This window comes from Callorhinus ursinus, unplaced genomic scaffold, assembly GCF_003265705.2.
Source record: "Callorhinus ursinus isolate GAN/ISIS: 27379988/994484 unplaced genomic scaffold, GSC_fseal_2.0 scaffold40, whole genome shotgun sequence".
In the NCBI taxonomy this organism is placed as follows: Eukaryota; Metazoa; Chordata; class Mammalia; order Carnivora; family Otariidae; genus Callorhinus; species Callorhinus ursinus.
This window is the reverse complement of record NW_027397102.1, coordinates 10,911,862-10,932,632: the sequence shown is the minus strand read 5'-3', so window position 1 is coordinate 10,932,632 and position 20,771 is coordinate 10,911,862. Positions and strand designations below refer to the sequence as shown.

The 20,771-nt window shown below is 36.8% G+C and overlaps 1 protein-coding gene and 1 long non-coding RNA gene across 3 annotated transcripts in view; one reads left to right on the top strand and one right to left on the bottom strand.

The window, feature by feature from the left end:
- Positions 1-20,771, bottom strand: part of LOC141370610 (uncharacterized) — a 202,930-nt gene that overhangs the window by 17,792 nt on the left and 164,367 nt on the right. The gene's annotated exons all lie outside the window — the stretch shown is intronic.
- The window catches only part of SATL1 (spermidine/spermine N1-acetyl transferase like 1), a 32,102-nt gene continuing 13,946 nt past the window's right edge, over positions 2,616-20,771 (top strand). For both annotated transcript variants that reach the window (XM_073880925.1, XM_025851105.2), the window contains exons 1-5: positions 2,616-3,570; positions 5,725-5,776; positions 11,528-11,608; positions 12,022-12,123; positions 12,687-12,727. In XM_073880925.1, coding sequence (XP_073737026.1) covers positions 2,986-3,570; positions 5,725-5,776; positions 11,528-11,608; positions 12,022-12,123; positions 12,687-12,727 — 861 coding nt within the window. In that variant the 5' untranslated portion in view covers positions 2,616-2,985. The remainder of the gene's footprint in view (positions 3,571-5,724; positions 5,777-11,527; positions 11,609-12,021; positions 12,124-12,686; positions 12,728-20,771) is intronic.

Here is a 20,771-nt window from a genome sequence, read left to right as displayed (position 1 = left end):
TTTTTATTTCAGAAAATATCCTATATGTTAGCTTTGTTCTAGTCTGGCTCCCTGCATTAAGCTCCACCCCTCCCACCCACCCCCTATCCCCCAGTCTACTCAATCTTCTGCCTTTTCTTTTTCTTTTATTTCTTTTTATTTGCATTTTCAGAAGTAAAAACTAAAAGCCTGTGAAATTAAAAGGGATAGGAAAAAAAATATTGCTCTGAGGTATATGGAGATTCCAGCAAATTTAAATTCTGTTTGCTATAGATTAAAACTATACAAATGCCTTTTCAACTATGAATATTCATTTAGATGAAACCAAGCTAGGGTCAGAATTGAGAATATAGGATTTTACTTAGCATCTTAATAAAAGGGCATGTTATGAGTGGGAGTCATTTTAATGCATAAATATATCCATATTTTTAGATCTATACATTATATTAAATTTAAAACATCTTGTTAGAGCAGACAATGCACGCAGTTTGAAATCTTAGAATTTGGCAGGTCTTGGCATATGTAATTCACTACATAGACTGTAATAAAACAGTATGTTAAGACTAATAATATTTACAAACTTTTTCTGATAAGGTCTGGAAATGACAAAAACCTCAAATTAATATGTATACTTTTATTAAATATAATCATTTAGACTTTGAGTTCCCAAACTGGATAACACTGCCACCTTGTGGCAAATACTGATTATTGAAGGTTTTGTTTAAATATTTAAAACAACTTAGTTTTTCCCTGATGTTATTACAGCTACAGTGTGAAGATATTTGCATGGCTGATGGAGGCAATCTCATTCTGTATTCTGAAGATGGGACAATTTGTGTTAATAAGTAACTGAGCAAGAATATGCATTGTTGGTGTGTTCTCTTAAAATCAAAATTGCATGATACTCAAACCAAACATTCTTTAAAAAGAAAATGAAAACCTACATGGCTTTCAAGTGATGTTAATGTTTATGAGCCAAAATACAGAAGGAACTATTTAGCAGAGCTAGGTCACTAAACTGTAATTTCTAGTTTTACCTCTTTAAGGGATCAACTGGACATGTGCCTCCACTAAAAAAGCAGAAAAAAAAAGTCAAACATCCCCATGATAAATTATGCAAATGGTTTGATTTTAAAAACAAACAGCAAAATTCCTTCACCCCTTTCATGGCATTTCAGAAAAACCAAAATGGTAACTGGGTTTTCCTAATTTTGTCTGAAATTTTCATTGTGTGACCTAAGTCAGGTTATCTAATGTCTCTGAATCTGTCTCCTGAAAAAATGGTCATAATAATATCATCTACATCACTGGATTGTTGTGAGGAAAAAATGAATTATTGCAAGTAAATTGTTCCTTAAAATCATGCCTGACATCACAGGAATCGTTCATAAAATTTTAGCTCTCATTATTATTACAAATGGATTGAGATCAAATTACCTACATATAATATGTTAGGTTTAGCATAATTCTGTGATGTGACTTGATTTGCCTGTCATTATATGAAAATGGGCCCTCTAGTTTCCATTTATAGCCAGTATAGGCCAAATGGTGATTGTGGCCCCACAGTTCTATTTACTGTTCTGTCCATGGGCTGGGCTTTGGACTCTGTCCCCATTCTGCCATGTATTAGACTTGAACAAACTACTTAATTCAAATTCCACTTTTTTATTAGTAAAGTGTAGAACAACAGTATATATCTCACAGAGTTGCTTTGATGATTAAATGAAGTAATGCATATATAAGGCTCTTAACACAGTGTGAGACTTGAAATAACCTCAACCAAGGTACTCTGGTATAATCAAAAAACAAAAGCCACTCCATCTGTAACAATTTTAGCACCATTTACGTAATATACATTATTATGGAAATGAGCCAACAAATAAAATGATGGGAGAAGGGTTCCTGTGAGGGAGGATGGGGTTAAAAGATAATCTGGATTTCACAGATATGGGGGTGGAGAATAAGAATAGTGTGTGTAAGAGGCAGGATAGTGTGACGGTAAAATGCCTGAAAATGGAGTTGAATACACCTCTGCCTGAATTCAGGCTCTTCCCCAACTGTTGAGGCCTTGGTTAGTTTACCAAATCTTTTGAACTATTTTCTGAAGTGGGGATAATAGGATTGCTATGGGATTAAATGAGAAAATGTAATGTGCTTCCCACTGAGCCTAGGTCATAAAATAAGTCAATAAATAGTAACTAGTTATTTTTAATTATTTGTAAAGAAATATTTTCTGCATTAGAGACTTGGGAATCTCATTAAGACAACCTTTTTAAGCGTTCTAGTTTCTATGTCTATGGGAAAGAGGTGGTAAGTGGAAGTAAGGACAGAAATAGGAAGTGAATTATTTCAGGGCCGGGGCAGAGGGAAAACAGAATTGAAGCAACTATCTTTGAATTGAGTGGTTAAAATAGCAGGCACTTTTAGGGAGAACGCCAAGCATAAGCTCTCAGACTCCTTCCAGTTTCTTGCTCCACCCTCTTAAGCTCCAGGAAAGGAGAAAATAAAGTGGTGGTCAAGCAGGCCCTGTCCCTCACCACATGGGGGAGCACTTAGGCACGTAAATATGAGCATTGTGACTTCCATCACTATGATGCAGTGACTGTGCAAGGGGGTGAAGCAGTAATACTCCCCCAGGGTCATTTTCTTCCCCTCACTTCCGGCCTGTTGGCAGAGAAAGGCTAGATGACAACCTGAAACCCAGCCAAGGCTACAGCTGTAATCGCTGGTGAGGTCAACTCCAGCAAATCAGAGGCATCAGTAATCTTCTTTAGGTAGTCCTTTATTTTTCCCATTCTCATCTTGATAGAGGGGTCTCAAAGTACCAATCAAGTTGAGAAAAAACAGAAACGTCCTAAAGCCTCCCACTACAGTGCTGTAGTTAAGGACTCCTGCTCCATCAAGATTAACTTAGTCACTGGCCAACCAATCATCTGCCAACCCATCATCTGCCAGCCAGTCCTCAGCCAACCAGTCATAAGTCAACAAGTCCTTAGCCAACCAGGAATGAATCAGCTTGGCATGAACCAATCAGGCATGAAACAATCAAGCTTACCAGACATGAACCAACCAGGGATGAGCCAGCCAGGCATGGGCTCATTTGGTATGAACCAACTGGTTGTAAACCAACCAAATACAAGCTTACCTGACGTGAACCAACTGAGCATGAAACAACCAGTCAGGAGCCAACCAGGCACATGGCAACCAGGTATGAGCCAACAAGGTCTGAACCAACCACGCATGTGGCAACCAAGCATGAGGCAACCATGTTGGGGCCAATTCAGCAGAAGTCAACTAAGCATGAGGCAACCAGGCCCAAGCCAACCATGCACAAGTCAACCAGGCCTGAGGCAACCAGGCCTGAGCCAATTCAGTATGAGTCAATCAGGCATGAGGCAACCAGGCTGGAGCCAATCAGGCACAAGTCAAGCAGGAACAAGCAAAGCAGGCATGAACCAACCAAGTCCAAGCCAACCAGGCATAAGGCAACCAGGTAGAAGCCAATCAGGCATGAGGCAAGCAAGCATGAATTCTTTCCGAGTAAGACCTGCAGAGGCGCATGACTGCCCAGAAATCTTGCGCCTAATTAAAGTAAGCATCTTTCTCCTTATTCTGGGGAGTTTCATGGCATTAGTTTAGGGCTGAGAGTAAGGAAGGCATAGGTTGGTTTGAATCCTAGCTCTGCTAATTATGACCCACGTACACAACCTTCTGGAAGTTACTGAACCTCTCTAGGTTTCAATTTTCACATCTAAAATCAAGATCATAGTACTATCTATATCAAAAGATTGTTGTAATAATGTAAAATAATTACACATAAATTTCTTGACTTAAAGTAGTGGGCTCAGGAAGTGGGGGGGGGGGATGAATCCATGGATATTTCAGAGACCTAGTATGTTGTCCGTCCTGGGGAAATTTTATCTTTAAGAGGATCTTAGAGAAAAGAAATGTTTCACTTAAATGAATGACCTATCAGTAATAGAATTTCAGGTATTAATGTATAAGATTTTAGGGTAGAAAGTCTTGTTGCTTTTAAGACCACACCTACATGTAGAAGCTAATGATTGTGCCGAAAAAATATTCATCCCGAACAAATTTTCCATACACTTTCAGACCGTTCTTTGACTCCTGAAGTCCATCCACACCCATCCACAGACAACCTCCAGAAGTCCAAGGAGTTGGGTTAAAAATGTCTGATTTAAAAATTCATTTTTAAGGAGGTAATTATGGTTTTCCTGGAAATCATCCCAGTATATAGTAAAGAGGACAAGCTAATAGCCATGGTTACTGTGCTTAAGTTTTGTGGCACTCAAACAATCACTTATGTGATGCACAGCCTAAACAAATCCATATAAAAGTAGTAGCTTAGATTTTTAATGGAGTAAATATGAGGCTGGAATAAGGCACAGGTTATACATAAGGGAACCTTATAAAAAGTTTTGCAATGAAAATGTTTCCATCTACTAATTTATATGTACATATATTTTATAAATTAATTTACATACTTTTTCTATCTATCTATCCATCCATCTATCTATCTATCATCTATCTATCAATCATCTATCTATCTATTTATCATCTATCTATAAATCCTTAAATCAGGCCAGGTTCCTTTCTCTTTGATCAGAGAATGTGTTTCAATGGCCAAAAAAAAAAAACACCAACCGTTTTCTAGTGAAATCTATCTGCTGAAATGATGCTAGGTCCTATTACAGATCTATAAGAACTGGGTTATCTATATCTTCCACTTTATTCTATTCCCACAAATTCCCATATCATTTCTCTAACTGGCATTAATCTGCATGATTAGATCATCAATCAAAATACTACACACGTTAATTATTCCAGAAGCATGTTTTTCCATGTAGAAAAAAAAACACTTAAATTTTTCTGTAGCTTAGTATCTGACACCCAGTTGGCAATTAATGAATTTATTACTGAATGACAGTGAATCTCTCTATCCAGAAAACTTACCTTCTTTATCTTTCCAAACATCACCAAGGGAAAAATAGATCACTGGACCCTCCCACTTCAATGAACCTGTATCTGTGGAGTTCCTGACCACATTTAATTTTAAATTTGCCTCATGTACCTGAATATAAACTAGAAGTTTCTTGGGAATAATTTTAATGAGTATTCACTAGAAAAATACTAGAAAAGCTAAATTACTTACTCTTATAGACATGAGACATTATTTACTCATAGGTATGAATGTAATAATTAAGTAGCTTTGAGCTTTATGTTCTAATAATCTGAAAGTGGGCAATGACTTCCCAAGCATGAGATCCAAACCATGTATTAATTTGAATGTGCAAAAAAATGATATAGTGAAAAGCCATATTGACAAAGTCTAAAGTTAAACTGGGAAAAACACCTCACAGGCAAACATGACAGACCTTTCGTAAAGTCTACTAGCTTTATTGTATATAGACTTTGTGAAATCTACCTTGAATATTCAGGAACATTTTTAACTTTACTTCAACCTTTCTGGTTGTATTCAAGACTAGTTACCTGGACAACCTATCTTCATGAGTGAGTTATTGACATAGTTGATCTTCTCTCTACATACATTTAGATTTTAAGGTTCTAGATGACTGGAGTTAATTCTCACTCACTTTTATTAATGCCGACTGGGACATCTTATGTTAATGAACGCTCAATAAATAAGTGCTCAAGAAAAACTTCATGATTATCATCTTAAGAATTTATTAAGCCATAAACTGAAAGTTTTCTCTACTTTGATAGGAATTGGCTTCCTGTGAAAACATGCTAGATTCAGTGAAGTTAACAGTAACAGGTAAGATGTTTTATAGTATTTTCAGAGCTAAAAAAAGAAACATGGCATAATGTATACACTCATACCTACTTGTACCTAGATATGTGGAAGCTGCTGTCTTTGGTACACAAAGATGATGCCATTAATAGTGCCTACCTGTGCAGGACATTAGTTTGGTAGCCTTGTCAGTGATCCACTATATTTTCCCCATTAAGTATGAAATTCATATTTAAGAGCTTTTACATCTTATGGCTGCAATAGACTTCAACTAATTTTCAAAATGTAGAATGAGAAATGTAACTGCTCAAAGAAAGTGAATTTAGTGCCCAATACGTTGGTAGTAGCCAAATAGGATGAAATAGATAAACAGAAAATGACCGACTATTTTCAAGATATTCACTACATTTTGATAGCAATACAAATAGATACATTTGATAATGTTAAAAGGATAGGCTAGTGTTTTACAATGAATTAGAACTTTTTAGGCAGGAAATATAAACACTAAGAGAGGATTAAAGCATATAAAATGACACACTTAGAATTCCAAATGAATTTGAGGATGGGCTTTACCATTTCTGTGAAAAGAGATAGGGACTGGAATTTTGATAGCCATTGCATTAAATTTTTAGACCACTTTGGGTAGTACTGACATCTTAACAATGTTATGTCTTATCTATGAATACAAGAGGTCTTTCAACTTATTTAAGTCCTTTTCTTTCAGCAATGTTTTTTGTAGTTCTCAGCATGCAAATATTTCACCTCTTTGGTTATATTAATTCCTAGTTATTTATTTTAGGGGCTACTGTAAATGGGGTTGTTTTCTTAGTTTACTTTTTAGTTTGTTCTTTTTGTGTATAGAAACAAAAATGACTTTTGTTTGTTGATCTTATAGCTTGCAAATTTGCTGAACCCCTTTATTAGCTATAGTAACTTTCTTTTGGATTCTTTGAGGTTTTTTAATCAGTAGGATTGTGTCATCTGCAGAGATCATTTTACCTCTTTCTAATTTAGATAGCTTTTATTTCTTTTTCTTTTCTGATAGTTTTGGCTATAACTTCCAGTACAATGTTGAAAAGCAGTAGTAAAAGTGGGCATCCTTGTCTTCTTAATCTTAGGGGGGATGCTTTAAGCCATTCACCATTGAGCATGAAGTTAACGGTTTTTTATAAGTACCCTTTATAATGTTGAAGAATTTTCCTCTATTCCTGGTTTTCTGAGGGCTTTTATCATGAAAGTGTATTGTATTTTGTCAAATGCCTTTCCTGCATCAATTGAGATGTTCATGTGCTTTTTTCCTTTTGTTCTGTTAATATGATGTATTATATTGATTTCTTATGTTGAACCATCCTTTCTTTCCTAGGATAAATCACACCATACAGTACATCATAGTTTTTGATGTAGTGTTCCATGATGCATTGCATATAACACCCAGTGCTCCATGCAATACATGCTCTCCTTAATACCCATCACCAGGCTAACCCATCCCCCCACCCCCTCCCCTCTAAAACCCTCAGTTTGATTCTTGGAGTCCATAGTTTCTCATGGTTCATCTCCCCCTCTGATTCCCCCCCCTTCATTTTTCCCTTCCTTCTAATATCCTCCATGCTATTCCTTATGTTCCACAAATGAAACCATATGATAATTGCCTCTCTCTGTTTGACTTGTTTCATTTAGCATAATCTCCTCCAGTCCCACACATGTTGATGCATCCAGAAAGGATGCAAAAAGTTGGGTATTCCTCCTTTCTGATGGCTAAGTAATATTCCATTTATTTATTTGAGAAAGAAAGCCAGAGAGAGCAAGAGTGGGGGAAGGGGCAGAGGGAGAGGGAGAAGCAGATTGGGGAGCTGGCCATGGGGTTAGATCCCACGACCTGGGATCATGACCTGAGCCAAAGGCAGATGCTTAACTGACTGAGGCACCCAGGCGTCCCTTTTGTGATGTCTTTACCTGTCTTCAGTATCAAAGTAATACTGACTTCATAGAATGAGTTAGGAAATGTTTCTTCCTCTTCACACTTTTTTGGAAGAGTTTAAGGATTATGTTAGTTCTTCTTTAAATGTTTGATAGAATTCACCACGGAAACCATCTCCTGGTTCCTGACTTTACTTTGTTGAGAAATTTTTTTTGATTACTGATTCAAACTCTCGTTACAGATGTGGTCAGATTTTTTCTTGAATCAGTTTAGGTCATTTGTAAGTTTCAAGGAATTTGTTCATTTCTTCTGGGTTATCTAATTTCTTGGTGTAAAGTTCATAGTATTTACTTATAATCCCTTTCATCTCTGTAAGGTCAGTAGTAGTGTTGCTTTATTTCTGATTTTAATTAACTTGCATCTTCTCTCTTTTTTGTCAGTCTAGTTTTCAATTTGTTGATCTTTTCAAAGATCCAAATTTTCGTTTTACTGATTCTTCCCTATTGTACTTTTCCCCTTTATTTTGTTTATCTCTGCTCTAAAATTTATTATTACCTCTCTTCTGTTAGCTTTGGGCTTAGTTTGCTCCTTTTTTCTAGTTTCTTAAGGTATAAGGTTAGGTTATTGCTTGAGATCTTTTTTTTTTTTAATGTAGGCATTTATAGCTACAAGTTTCCAAGCACTGTTTTCAGTGCATTCTATAAGTTTCATATGTTGTATTTACATTTTCATTCATCTCTAAGTGTTTTCTAATTTCCCTTGTGATTTTTCTTTGACCTATTGGTTGAGTGCATTAATTTCTACATATATGTGATATTCCTAGTTTCCTTCTGCTGTTGATTTCTAGTTTCAATCCACTGTGATTGGAAAAGATACTTTGTATGATTTCAATCTTTCAAAATTTATTGACTTGTTTTGTGGCCTAACATATGGCCTATCCTAGACAAAGTTCCATGTGCACTTGAGAAAAATGTGCATTATGTTGTTGTTGGGTGGAGTGTACTGTGTATTTCTTTTAGGTTCATTTGATCTATATTGTTGTTCAAATAATCTAGCAAATTATTTATCTTCTGTCTGGTTGTTCAATACATTATTGAAATTGAAGACCTGAAGTTTCCTACTATTATTGTAGAGCTATTTTTCTATCTTCAATTCTGTCAGTATTTGCTTCATTTATTTTGGATCTCTGATTGGTACATAAATGTTTATAAATGTTGTATCTTCTTAGTGAATTGACCTTTTATTATTAAATAACCTCCTTGTCTCTTGTAACATTTTTAACTTAAAGTCTATTATGTTTGATATACTACAGCCACCTCAGCTCTCTTAGTTACTATTTGCATGAAATATCTTTTTTCCATTATTTCACTATCAACCTTTCTGTGTGTGTGTGTGTGTGTGTTTAAATCTAAAGTGAGTCCCCTATAGGCAGCATAGCGCTGGATCATTTTTTAAATCCATTATGCTCATCTCTGTTTTTTGATTAAACTATTTAATCCATTTACATTTAAAGTAAATGAGGAGGGACTTCTGTCATTTTGCTGTTTTCTATATGCCATACAGGCTTTTTGTTCCTCATTTCCTCTACTGCTACCTTCTTTTGTGTTTTGTTGGATTTTTGTATTGAAATATTTTGATTCCCTTCTCATTTCCTTATGTGTATATTTTATAGATATTTTCTTTGTGGTTATTATGGAAATTACATTTAACATCCTAAAGTTATAATAATCTAATTTGAATTTATACCAGCTTAATTCCAATAGCATACAAAACTCTTCTCTTATACATCTCCATTTCCCCTCTTTTATGTTACTGATGTTACAGGTTACATCTTTGTACATTATGTGCCCAATAACATATATTAATAACTAATTTTATGCAGTTGTTTTTAAATTATGTAGAAAATAAAAAGTGGAGTTATAAACAAAATTAAAATAACTCTAGCCCTTATAATTGCCCATGTATTTACCTTTAACTAGATACCTTTACTTTTATCTTTATTTCTTTATGTGGCTTTGAGTTACTGTCTAGCTTTCTTTCATGTCAACCTGAAAGACTTCTAGCATTTTATGCAGGGCAGGTCTACTGATAGTGAAATCCCTCAGGTTTTTGTTTCTTTGTTTTTGGTGGTGATCTGGGGATGTCTCAATTTCTCCCTCATTTCTGAAGGGCAGTTTTGGTAGAGATACAATTCTCAGTTGATAGGCTCCCCCCAGCACTTTGAATAGATAAACTCACGGCCTTCTGGTCTTCAAGGTTTCTGATGAGAAATCAGATGATAACCCTATTGATGATTCATTGTACGTGACAAGTTCCTTCTCTCTTGCTGCTTTCAGAATTTTCTCTTTGTCTTTCAGCAGTTTGATTATGTGTCTTAGTGTTGCTCTTTTTAGTTTATACTACTTGGAGTTTGTTGAGCTTCTTGGATTTGTAGATACATTAATTGATTCAAATTTGGGAAGTTTTCAGCCATCATTTCTTTAAATATTCTTTTTTCCCTTCTCTCTTATCATGCTAAGAATCTACCTTATAGAGTGTATATTGGCCCACTTGATGGTGTTCCACAAAGCCCTTAGGCACTGTTTATTTTTCTTCATTTTTTTTGAAAGATTTTATTTATTTGACAGAGAGAGCGAGAGAGCACAAGCAGGGAGAACAGTAGAGGGAGAGGGAGAAGCAGGCTCCCCGCTGAGCAGGGAGCCCAATGCGGGGCTCGATCCCAGGACTCCAGGATCATGACCTGAGCCGAAGGCAGATGCTTAACTATCTGAGCCACCCAGGCGCCCCTCTTCATTGTTTTTCTTTCAGTTCCTGACTTGGTAATTTCAATTGTCTTATATTCAAATTCACTATTTTTTTTCTTCTGCTAGCTCAATTCTGATTTTGAACGTCTACAGTGCATTTGTCACTTCAGTTATTGTACATAATTATCAGCTTCAGAATTTTTGGTGGGGGTTCTTTTTTTTATAATTTGTATTTTGTTACTGAGATTCTTATTTTGTTCATACATTTGTTTCCTGTTTTTGTGCCTGTCTTTCCTTTAGCTCTTTGAGCATCTTTAAGACAGTTGTTTTAGTCTTGTTCTAATACATGTGGGCTTCCTCAGGTATGTTTTCTATTGATTTACTTCATTCTTTTGAATGGGGCATAGTTTCCAATTTCTTTGTATGTCTTGTGATTTGTTGTTGAAAACTGGACATTTGAATTTTATGTTAACTCTGGAAATAAAATTCTCCCCCTTCCCCAGGGATGGCTCGTTTTTTTTGTTTTTGTTTTTTATTGTTATAGGGTATCTCTGTAAGAGATCACCTTGGGTTAAATGTTTAAGGTGTTCTGAGGTCTTTTCTGAGTCTGTCTTTCCCTGGTCATGCATGGTAGCTTTCTAAATTCTTGTGTGGCTCTTTTTACATCTGGAAGCTGCTTTCATTGGTGGAGGTTGGAAAAATGGTGGTCAACTTCTAAGCTCTCACCTCAGCATTAAGAGTAGCAATCCATGAACAGAACACAGAACTCCAGTATTTGGAGGATAAGTCCCCTAATGCCTACCCTGGCTCCAGCAATCACTCAGCAATTCATGCTGCCATCTGTACAGCTGCTGCCATGAGGCAAGGGGGCAGGGGAGACTTGTAAGCCACCAGTAGGCTGATAGCTGAATTTGACCAAAATTAACTGCAGTTTAGCAGCCAAGCTGTCCTCTGGAAGTTGTAAGTGTTCAAATAAACTCTAGAGTTCCAGAATATTCACTGCCAGTACAGTTGTAGAGGTGAAGAGATGAACTCCTGGTACTGCCTACTCTACCATCTTCCTTTTCTTTATTATAAACTTTCTAACATATTGTATATGAATTTATATTTCAGATTTACTCAGAGATGGCTTTGGGAACAATCCCCTTTTCTACTGCCTAATTGCAGAAGTACACAATCAACAAAAACCATCAGGTAAAACAAATCTGCCTCTTCCAATTTAATCTGGGGTATGCTTTCTCTACCCTGAAAATGAAGAACAGTTTGATAGCACAGAATTACTATTAAACAGAGTAGAAGAGTATAAGTACATAAACTTTGTTTTTTGTTTTATTTTGTTTTTACAGAAAATGTGTGGTATGTATTTGTATATGCATAGGAAAAAATTTGGAAAAATATACATTATTAAAAGATGGCCTGTCTTTGTTTTAAGACTGTGTTATAAGGGACCTAAACCTACATTATGTATTTTTTGTACTGTTTGATATTTTGTCCAGTAAGCTTTTATTAGTTTAATAAAGAAAACACTAAGATATTCAATTTTAGAGGAAAGAACACTCTAAGATTCAAAGCATTAATCTCGTTGTACCTTCTCTTCCCTTTTCTAGGCAAAGTGACTGTTGGATTTGCCATGTACTACTTTACGTACGATCCCTGGATTGGCAAGTTACTTTACCTAGAGGACTTTTATGTCATACAATCTTACCGAGGTCGAGCTACACTTATATTTTACTTATAGTTTAAAAATTAAAATGGCATATTTTAAGGAGTAGAGATAGGGATTCACTATAAATATGGTATTTAAGTTAGTTTGTGTAACTTACTTCTATTTCATGAGAATGATCACTATCCTAGTTATCCTTGCATATGGGGAAAACTTAATCACAGATTAGAAAATGACTTTCTTTTTAGTTCCCATCAAAGCTTGAATAAGCCAAATTATCACAGCTATCCTTTTATCTTTAAAAAATGTGTTTATATTTTAGATTGTTTTGTCTGGAAGTGAATAAGAAATATACTATATTATGAGAGTGACAGGGACTCACTTCTGCTTCACCAATCTTTAAATCCAAAATCTTTTCTATTACCTTTGGAACCACTTTACAATTAGGAAGAAGATATTAAAAACATTCATGAGTTGAGTTTCAACACAAGCTATTAAGAATATATAAAGCCACATATAGGGTTTCATATTTTACTTCTTTAAGATTAAAGCAAAACTTGTTAAGTGGATTTTTAAAACTCGTGTCATTTTCCATTATCTATTTAAAAGGTCTAGGTATTGGAGTTGAAATGCTGAAGAGGTTAAGTCAGGTATGTATTACATTTAGTATTGGTATTCTGTATGTTGTCATTTTCTTCATTAAATATTATTTAACAGGGTGTAAATTAGATAATTTATCTCACCTGAACATAACCTCAAAACACTACTTATTTTTTCATTTCAATTAAAATAGATCTTCAAATCAGATAGTCATATAATTATATTTGAATTATGTTAATCAAAAATTGATATCTATGTAATCCACAACCATACTATACATCACTTTGCTATAAAGCAGAAGTAAGCAAGAGGGAGATTAGAAGGCAATTCTACCTATAAAATAGGTCCATGGTATGAATATAAGAATAGCATGAAAACGACTTCTGGGAAGTTGGAGTAGGAGCCTCCTAAGCTCATTTTGTCTCAGGGACACACCTAGAAAACAGCCACATAAGTGCAACCAACCCAGAAAATGACCTAAAGACTAGCAGAACAGACATCCCACAGTTAATCAAGGGGAGGAGCCCACATTGAAAAGGGTAGGAGAGGCAGAGACTAGGTCAAGAACCAGATTCCTGGGGAGACTAACCACAAATGGGAGGGACACCACAAGCACATAGAAGGGAGAGGATCAGACCCCACAGCAGGCAACCCAGGCATGGGGGATCTGCATTGGAGACAAGTGCCTGTAACATTTGGCTTTGAAAACCATGGGTCTTTAACTTCTCGAATTTTTACAACCAGTTGGGCTTAACTCCAGGAACGTTAAAAATCAGTGGGCTTAGTGCTGAGAGTGAGAGGGCAATAGGAAATGGAGTCCCGAACCTTAAAGAGACAGCATAACAAACAACCTCACCAAGACAGAACACAGGAGCAGCAGTATGAAAAATGCCTAGGGTATCCATGAACTTATTTACAAATCTCAGAATATGTGCTGGAGGGGCAGGGATCTTTAGGAGACTATGCCAAGAATAAAAAAGTTGGTGGGAGCCTTTTCTCTCTCCCCAAACCCCTACTTCCCAGCCTAAATAGCTGGATACTTGTGGGAAACGGGGTATGCTGCAACTACCTTGCTAATACCATCCATCCCACCCCATATTCTCCTGTGGATCCACTCCATCCATTTCACCCCACTCAGCAGGAGGCTCTCCAAAGCAGTTCCTGTCAGGTCTTATTCAAGCAGCTCTGGCAGTGACCTGCACCAGTCCAGAATGACTCCTGCCTTGTGGAGAGGGAAAGATAACCCCACACATCAGTTCGACTGCAGCCCTAGCAGCCAAACCTAATAACTGGCAGTGGAGAGAGTGCCCTGCTGATCAGTGGGTCTGCAGCACCAGCACATGGACTGGGGGCAGGCACCTGATACGATAATTGGCCTTGTCCACCAACAAAAACCTCAGGGGTAGCAGAGGGAGAGACTTCTGCAGTTTGGGGTCACTGCAGCCATGGCATTGGAGACAGGCATCTGGTCTGCCAGCCTTGCCTACCAATAAAAGCCTCTCAAGGTACAAGGTAGAGAGAGCACCCTGCAGGTGGGTGCTACCACAGCCCTAAGAGATGAACTGGGGATAGCATTTGATTTGTTTATAGCCACTGCCCACCAACATAAGCCTCTTAGGAGACAACACAGGGAACGCACTCTGCAGTCTGGTATGACTTCATCCCCAGCAAACTGGGCTTAGGGCAGGCATTTTGGTCTGACTGCTGACAATGCCCAACTATAAGCCTACTGCCACAGAATGGCCCTTTAACAGCACAGGACCAAATATGGCCCACAAAAAATCAAAGCAGGCCATTGCAGCCAACTGGACTGAAAGCAAATAAGGCTTAGCCACAACAGTAGGGCACACACAAACCAAATAGAAGACACCCATGAAGCACCTGGTTCTGGTGAACAGGAGACATTGTGCTACAGGGCACCACAGGACCTCTTCTTTGTAAGGCCACTACATTCAAGATCAGGAGACATAATTGATTTTCCTTACATATAAACAAACACAGAGAATTAGACAAAATAAGACAGAGGAATATATCCCAAATGAAAGACCAGGATAAAACCACAGCAAAAGAGCTAAATGAAATGGAGACAAACAAGTTACCTGATAATGAATTCAAACTCATGGTCCTAAGATACTGGACTTGAGAAAAGTGGAAAATCACAGGAAAACCTTCAACAAAGAAATAGAAAACAAAAAAGTAACCAATCAGGGATGAATAATTTAATAACTGAAATGAAAAATAGACTAGAGGGAATCAATAGATTAGAGGAGGCAGAAGAACAGATCAGTGACCTGGAAGACAGAGTAATGGAAAGCAACAAAGTTGAACAGGAAAAAGAAAAAAAAATACAAATGAGAATATGTTTAGGGAACTCAGCAACATCATCAAACCTAATAAAATTCACATTATATTGATCCCAAAAAGAGAAAAGAGAAGGGGGCAGAAAATTTATTTGAAGAAATAGCTGAAAACTTCTCTAACCTGGGGAAGGAAACAGATACTCAGATCCAGGAGGCACAGAGTCCCCAAGAAAATCAACCCAAGGAGGTCCACACCAACACACATAATAATTAAAATGGTAAAAAAGTAGTGATAAAGAGAGAATTTTAAAAGCAGTAAGAGAAAAGTTACATACAAGGGAAATCCCATAAGGCTATCAGCTGATTTTTCAGCAGAAACTTTGCAGCCAGAAAGGACTGGCATGATATATTCAAAGTGATGAAAGGAAAAAACTTGCAACAAAGAATACTCATTTCATGGCTACCCAGCAAGGCTATCATTCACAACAGAAGTAGAAATAAAGAGTTTCCCAGACAAACAAAAAGCAAAACAGTTCATCACAACTAAACCAGCCTTAGAAGAACTATTAAAGGGAATTCATTGAGTGGGAAGAAAACATAACCAGGAGTAAGAAATTATGAAAGGAAAAAGCTTCAGTTAAATACAAACAAACAAAAAAAAGTCATAGATGAATCACTTATAAAACCAGTATGGAGGTTAAAGCACAAAAACAGTAAGACCAGGTGTATCTATAAATATCAAGTCAAAGGATTCACAAAATGAAAGGGCGTGAAGTAGGACATATACATAAAATGGTGGGGGGAGGATAAAAATTTACTGTTTTTAGAATGGGTTCTTAAAAAGGGGCGCCTGGGTGGCTCAGTCGGTTAAGAGTCTGTCTTTGGCTTAGGTCATGATCCCAGGGTGCTGGGATCGAGCCCCACATCGGGCTCCCTGCTGAGCAGGAAGCCTGCTTCTCCTTCTCCCTCTGCCATTCTCCCCACTTGTGCTCTCTGGCTCTATTTCTCTGTCAAATAAATAAACAAAATCTTTTTAAAAAATAGAATGGGTTCAAACTTAATCGACCATCAACCTAATATAGACTGCTACACTATATGCATGTTATATATGAGCCAAATGGAAACCATAAATCAAAAATATCTAATAGATAAACAAAAAATTAAGAGAAAGGAACCCAAGCATATCACTATAGAATGCTATCAAAGACAAGGAAAGTGCAAGAGAAAAAAGTAATAGAGAAGAACAGCAAAAATACCTGTAAAACAGGTAACAAATGGCAATAAGTACATACCTATCAATAATTACTTTGAATGTAAATGAACTAAATGCTCCAATCAAAAGACATAGGGTGACTGAATGGATATAGAAGCAAGACCCAATGATAAGCTGCCTACAGGAGTCTCCCTTCAGAACTAAAGTTACATGCAAATTGAAAGTGAAGGGATGGAAAGATATTTACCATGTAAATATAAGTGAAAAGAAAGCTGGGGTATGAATACTTAGACAAAATAAACTTTAAAACAAGACTGTAACAGGAGACAGAGAAGAACACTACATGATTATGAAGGGAACAATCCAACAGGAGGATATAATCATTGTAAATATTTATGCACCCAATATAGGAGTATCTCATACATAAAGCAACTATTAACAGACATAAAGAAAAAAAACATGACATTAATACAATGATACTGGGGGACTATAATCCTCAGTTACATTAATGGATAGACCATCCAGACAGAAATCAAGGAAACAGTGGCTTTGAATGAAACATTGGACCAGATATATCTAAAAGATATACTCAGAGCATTCCATCCCCAAATAGTGCAATACCCATTCTTTTCAAGTGTATCTGAAATGTCCTCCAGAACAGATCACAGATTAGGCCACAAAACAAGTCTCCATAAACTCAAAAAGATTAAAATTTATCATGCATCTTTTCTGACTACAATGATATGAAACTAGAAATCAAACGCAAGAAAAAATCTGGAAAGAACACAAATACCTCGAGGCTACAAACATGTTATTAAACAATGAATGCGTCAACCAAGAAATCAGAGATTAAAAAAAAAAAAAAACACATGGAGGCAAATGAAAATGAAACTACAATGATCCAAAATCTTTGGGATCCAGGAAAAGTTGCTTTAAGAAGGAAGATTATAGCAATATAGGTCCACTTGATAAACTAAGAAAAAGCTCAAATAAAGAACTAACCTTACACATAAAGGAGCTACAGGGAAAGAACAAAGCCCAAAGCCAGTAGAAAGAAGAGGATAACAAAGCATGCAGCGGAAATCAATGAAATAGAGACTAAAAAAGGAAAAACAACAACAACAACAACAACAACAATACAACAGATAAATGAAACCAGGAGCTAGTTCTTTGAAAATGTCAACAAAATTGAAAACCTTTAGCCAGATTCATCAAAAAAAGGACTCAAATAAAATTAAAAGTGAAGGACAAATAATAACCAATAATTCAGAAATATTAAGGATTATGAGAATATTATGAAAAATTTTATGCCAACAAATTGGACAACCTAGAAGAAATGGATAAATTCCTAGAAAAATATGACCTTAGAAAACTGAATCAGGAAGAAATAGGTAATTTGAACAGACTGATTACTAGCAATGAAATTGAATCAAGCAATCAAAAAACTCCAAACAAAAGTTAGGACCAGAGGGCATCACAGGTGAATTCTACCAGATATTTAAAGAAGAATTAACACCATTTATTCTCAAACTATTCCAAAAAATGGAAAAGGAAGAAAAGCTTACAAATTCATTATACAAATGCAGCATTACCGTGATTTCAAAACCAGATAAAGACACTACAAAACAAGAAAACTAAAGGCAATATCTCTGATGAACATAGATGCAAAAATCATCACAAAATATTAGCAAACCAAACCCAAATATTCATTTAAAAAATTATTCCCTATGATCAAGTGGGATTTACCACAGATGCAAGGGTGGTTTAATATTCACAAATCAATCAATGTGATACATCACATTAACAAGAAAAAGGATAAAAACCATACGATTATCTCAAAAGTTGCAGCAAAATCATGTGAGAGCAGTAATCAAAAACCTCCCATAAAACAAGAGTCCAGGGCCTGGTGGATTCCCTGAGGAATTCTACCAAACATTCAAAGAAGAAATAATACCTATTCTCCTGAAGCTGTTTCAAAAAATAGAAACAGAAGGAAAACTTCCAAACTCATTCTATGAGGCCAGCATTACCCTGATCCCAAAACCAGGCAAAGACCCCATCAAAAAGAATGACAGACCAATATCCCAATGAATATGGATGCCAAAATTCTCAACACGTTCCTAGCTAATAAGATCCAACAGGACATTAAAAGGATTATCCATCTCAACCAGGTGGGATTTATCCCTGGGATACAAGGGTGGTTCAACATTCCCAAATCAATCAGTGTTACAGAAAACAGTAAGAGAAGATAAAAGAACCACATGGTCCTCTCAACTGATGTAGAAAAAGCATTTGACAAAATACAGCATCCTTTCCGGATTAAAACGCTTCAGAGTGTAGGGATAGAAGGAACATTCCTCAATTTCATAAAAACCATCTATGAAAAGACCACAGCGAATATCATTCTCAATGGGGAAAAGCTGAGAGCCATTCCCTTAAAATCAGGAACTCGACAAGGATGCCCACTCTCACCACTATTGTTCAACATAGTACTAGAAGTCCTAGCAACAGCAATCACACAACAAAAAGAAATAAAAGGTATTCAAATTGGCAAAGAAGTCAAACTCTCTCTCTTCGCAGATGGCATGATACATTATGTGGAAAACCCAAAAGACTCCACCCCCAAATTACTAGAACTCATACAGCAATTCAGGAATGTGGCAGGATACAAAATCAATGCACAGAAATCAGTTGCTTTCTTATACACTAACAATATAACTGTAGAAAGAGAATCTTCCCTTGTAGGGAATCAATTCCAATTACAATAGCACCAAAAACCATAAGATACCTTGGAATAAACCTAACCAAAGAGGCAAAGGATCTATACTCTAGGAACTACAGAACACTCATGAAAGAAATTGAAGAAGACACAAAAAGATGGAAAAACATTCCATGCTCATGGATCAGAAGAATAAACATTATTAAAATGTCTATGCTGCCCAGAGCCATCTATACTTTCAATGCCATCCTGATCAAAATGCCAATGGTATTTTTCAAAGTGCTGGAACAAACAATCCTAAAATTTGTATGGAATCAGAAAAGACCCCGAGTTGCCAAGGAAATGTTGAAGAAGAAAAACAAAGCTGAGGCCATCACATTGTATGACTTCAAGCTATAATACAAAGCAGGGATCACCAAGACAGCATGGTACTGGCACGAAAACAGACACATATATCAATGGAACAGAATAGAGAGCCCAGGGCGCCTGGGTGGCTCAGTTGGTTAAGCGACTGCCTTCGGCTCAGGTCATGATCCTGGAGTCCCAGGATCGAGTCCCGCATTGGGCTCCCTGCTCAGCAGGGAGTCTGCTTCTCCCTCCGACCCTCCCCCCTCTCATGTGCTCTCTCTCTTTCTCTCACTCAAATAAATAAAATCTTAAAAAAAAAAGAATAGAGAGCCCAGATACGGACCCTCATATCTATGGTCAATTAATCTTTGAAAAAGCAGGAAAAAATATGCAATGGAAAAAGACAGTCTCTTCAATAAATGGTGCTGGGAAAATTGGACAGCTATATACGGAAGAACGAAACTCAACCATTCTCTAACTCAATACACAAAGATAAACTCAAAATGGATGAAAGACCTCAATGTGAGACAGGAATCCATCAAAATCCTAAAGGGAAACATAGGCAGTAACCTCTTCGAAATCGAGCACAGTAACTTCTTTCACGACACGTCTCCAAAGGCAAGGGCAACAAAAGCAAAAATGAACTTTTGGGACTTCATCAAGATAAAAAACTCCTGCACAACAATGAAACAGTCAGCAAAACAAACAGGCAGCCCACAGAATGGGAGAAGATATTTGCAATGACATTTGCAAATGACACTACAGACAAAGGGCTAGTATCCAAGATCTATAAAGTACTTCTCAAACTCAATATCCAAAAAACAATAATCCAGTCAAAAAATGTTCAACATCATTAGCCATCAGGGAAATTTAAGTCAAAACCACACTGAGATACCACCTTACACCAGTTAAATGGCAAAAATTGACAAGGCAAGAAACAACAAATGTTGGAGAGGTTGTGGAGCAAGAGGAACCTTCTTACACTGTTGCTAGGAATGCAAGCTGGTACAGCCACTCTGGAAAACGGTATGGAGGTTCCTTAAGAAGTTAAAAATAGAGCTACCCTATGACCCACTAATTGCACTCCTGGGTATTTACCCCAAAGACACAGATGTAGTGAAAGAAGGGCCACATACACCCTGATGTTCATAGAGCAATGTCCACAATAGTCAAACTGTGGAAGGAGCCAAGATGCCCTTCAACAGATGAATGGATAAAGAAGATGTGGCCCATATATACAATGAAATATTACTGAGCCAACAGAAAGGATGAATACTCAACTTTTTAAAAATTTTTATTGTTAATCACCATACATTACATCATTAGTTTTTGATGTAGTGTTCCATGATTCATTATTTGCATATAACACCCAGTGCTCCATGCAGTATGTGCCCTCTTTAATACCCATCACCAGGCTAACCCATCCCCCCACCCACCTCCCCTCTAGAAGCCTGTTTGTTTCTGAGTCCATAGTCTCTCATGGTTCGTCTCCCCCTCCGATTTCCCCCCCTTCA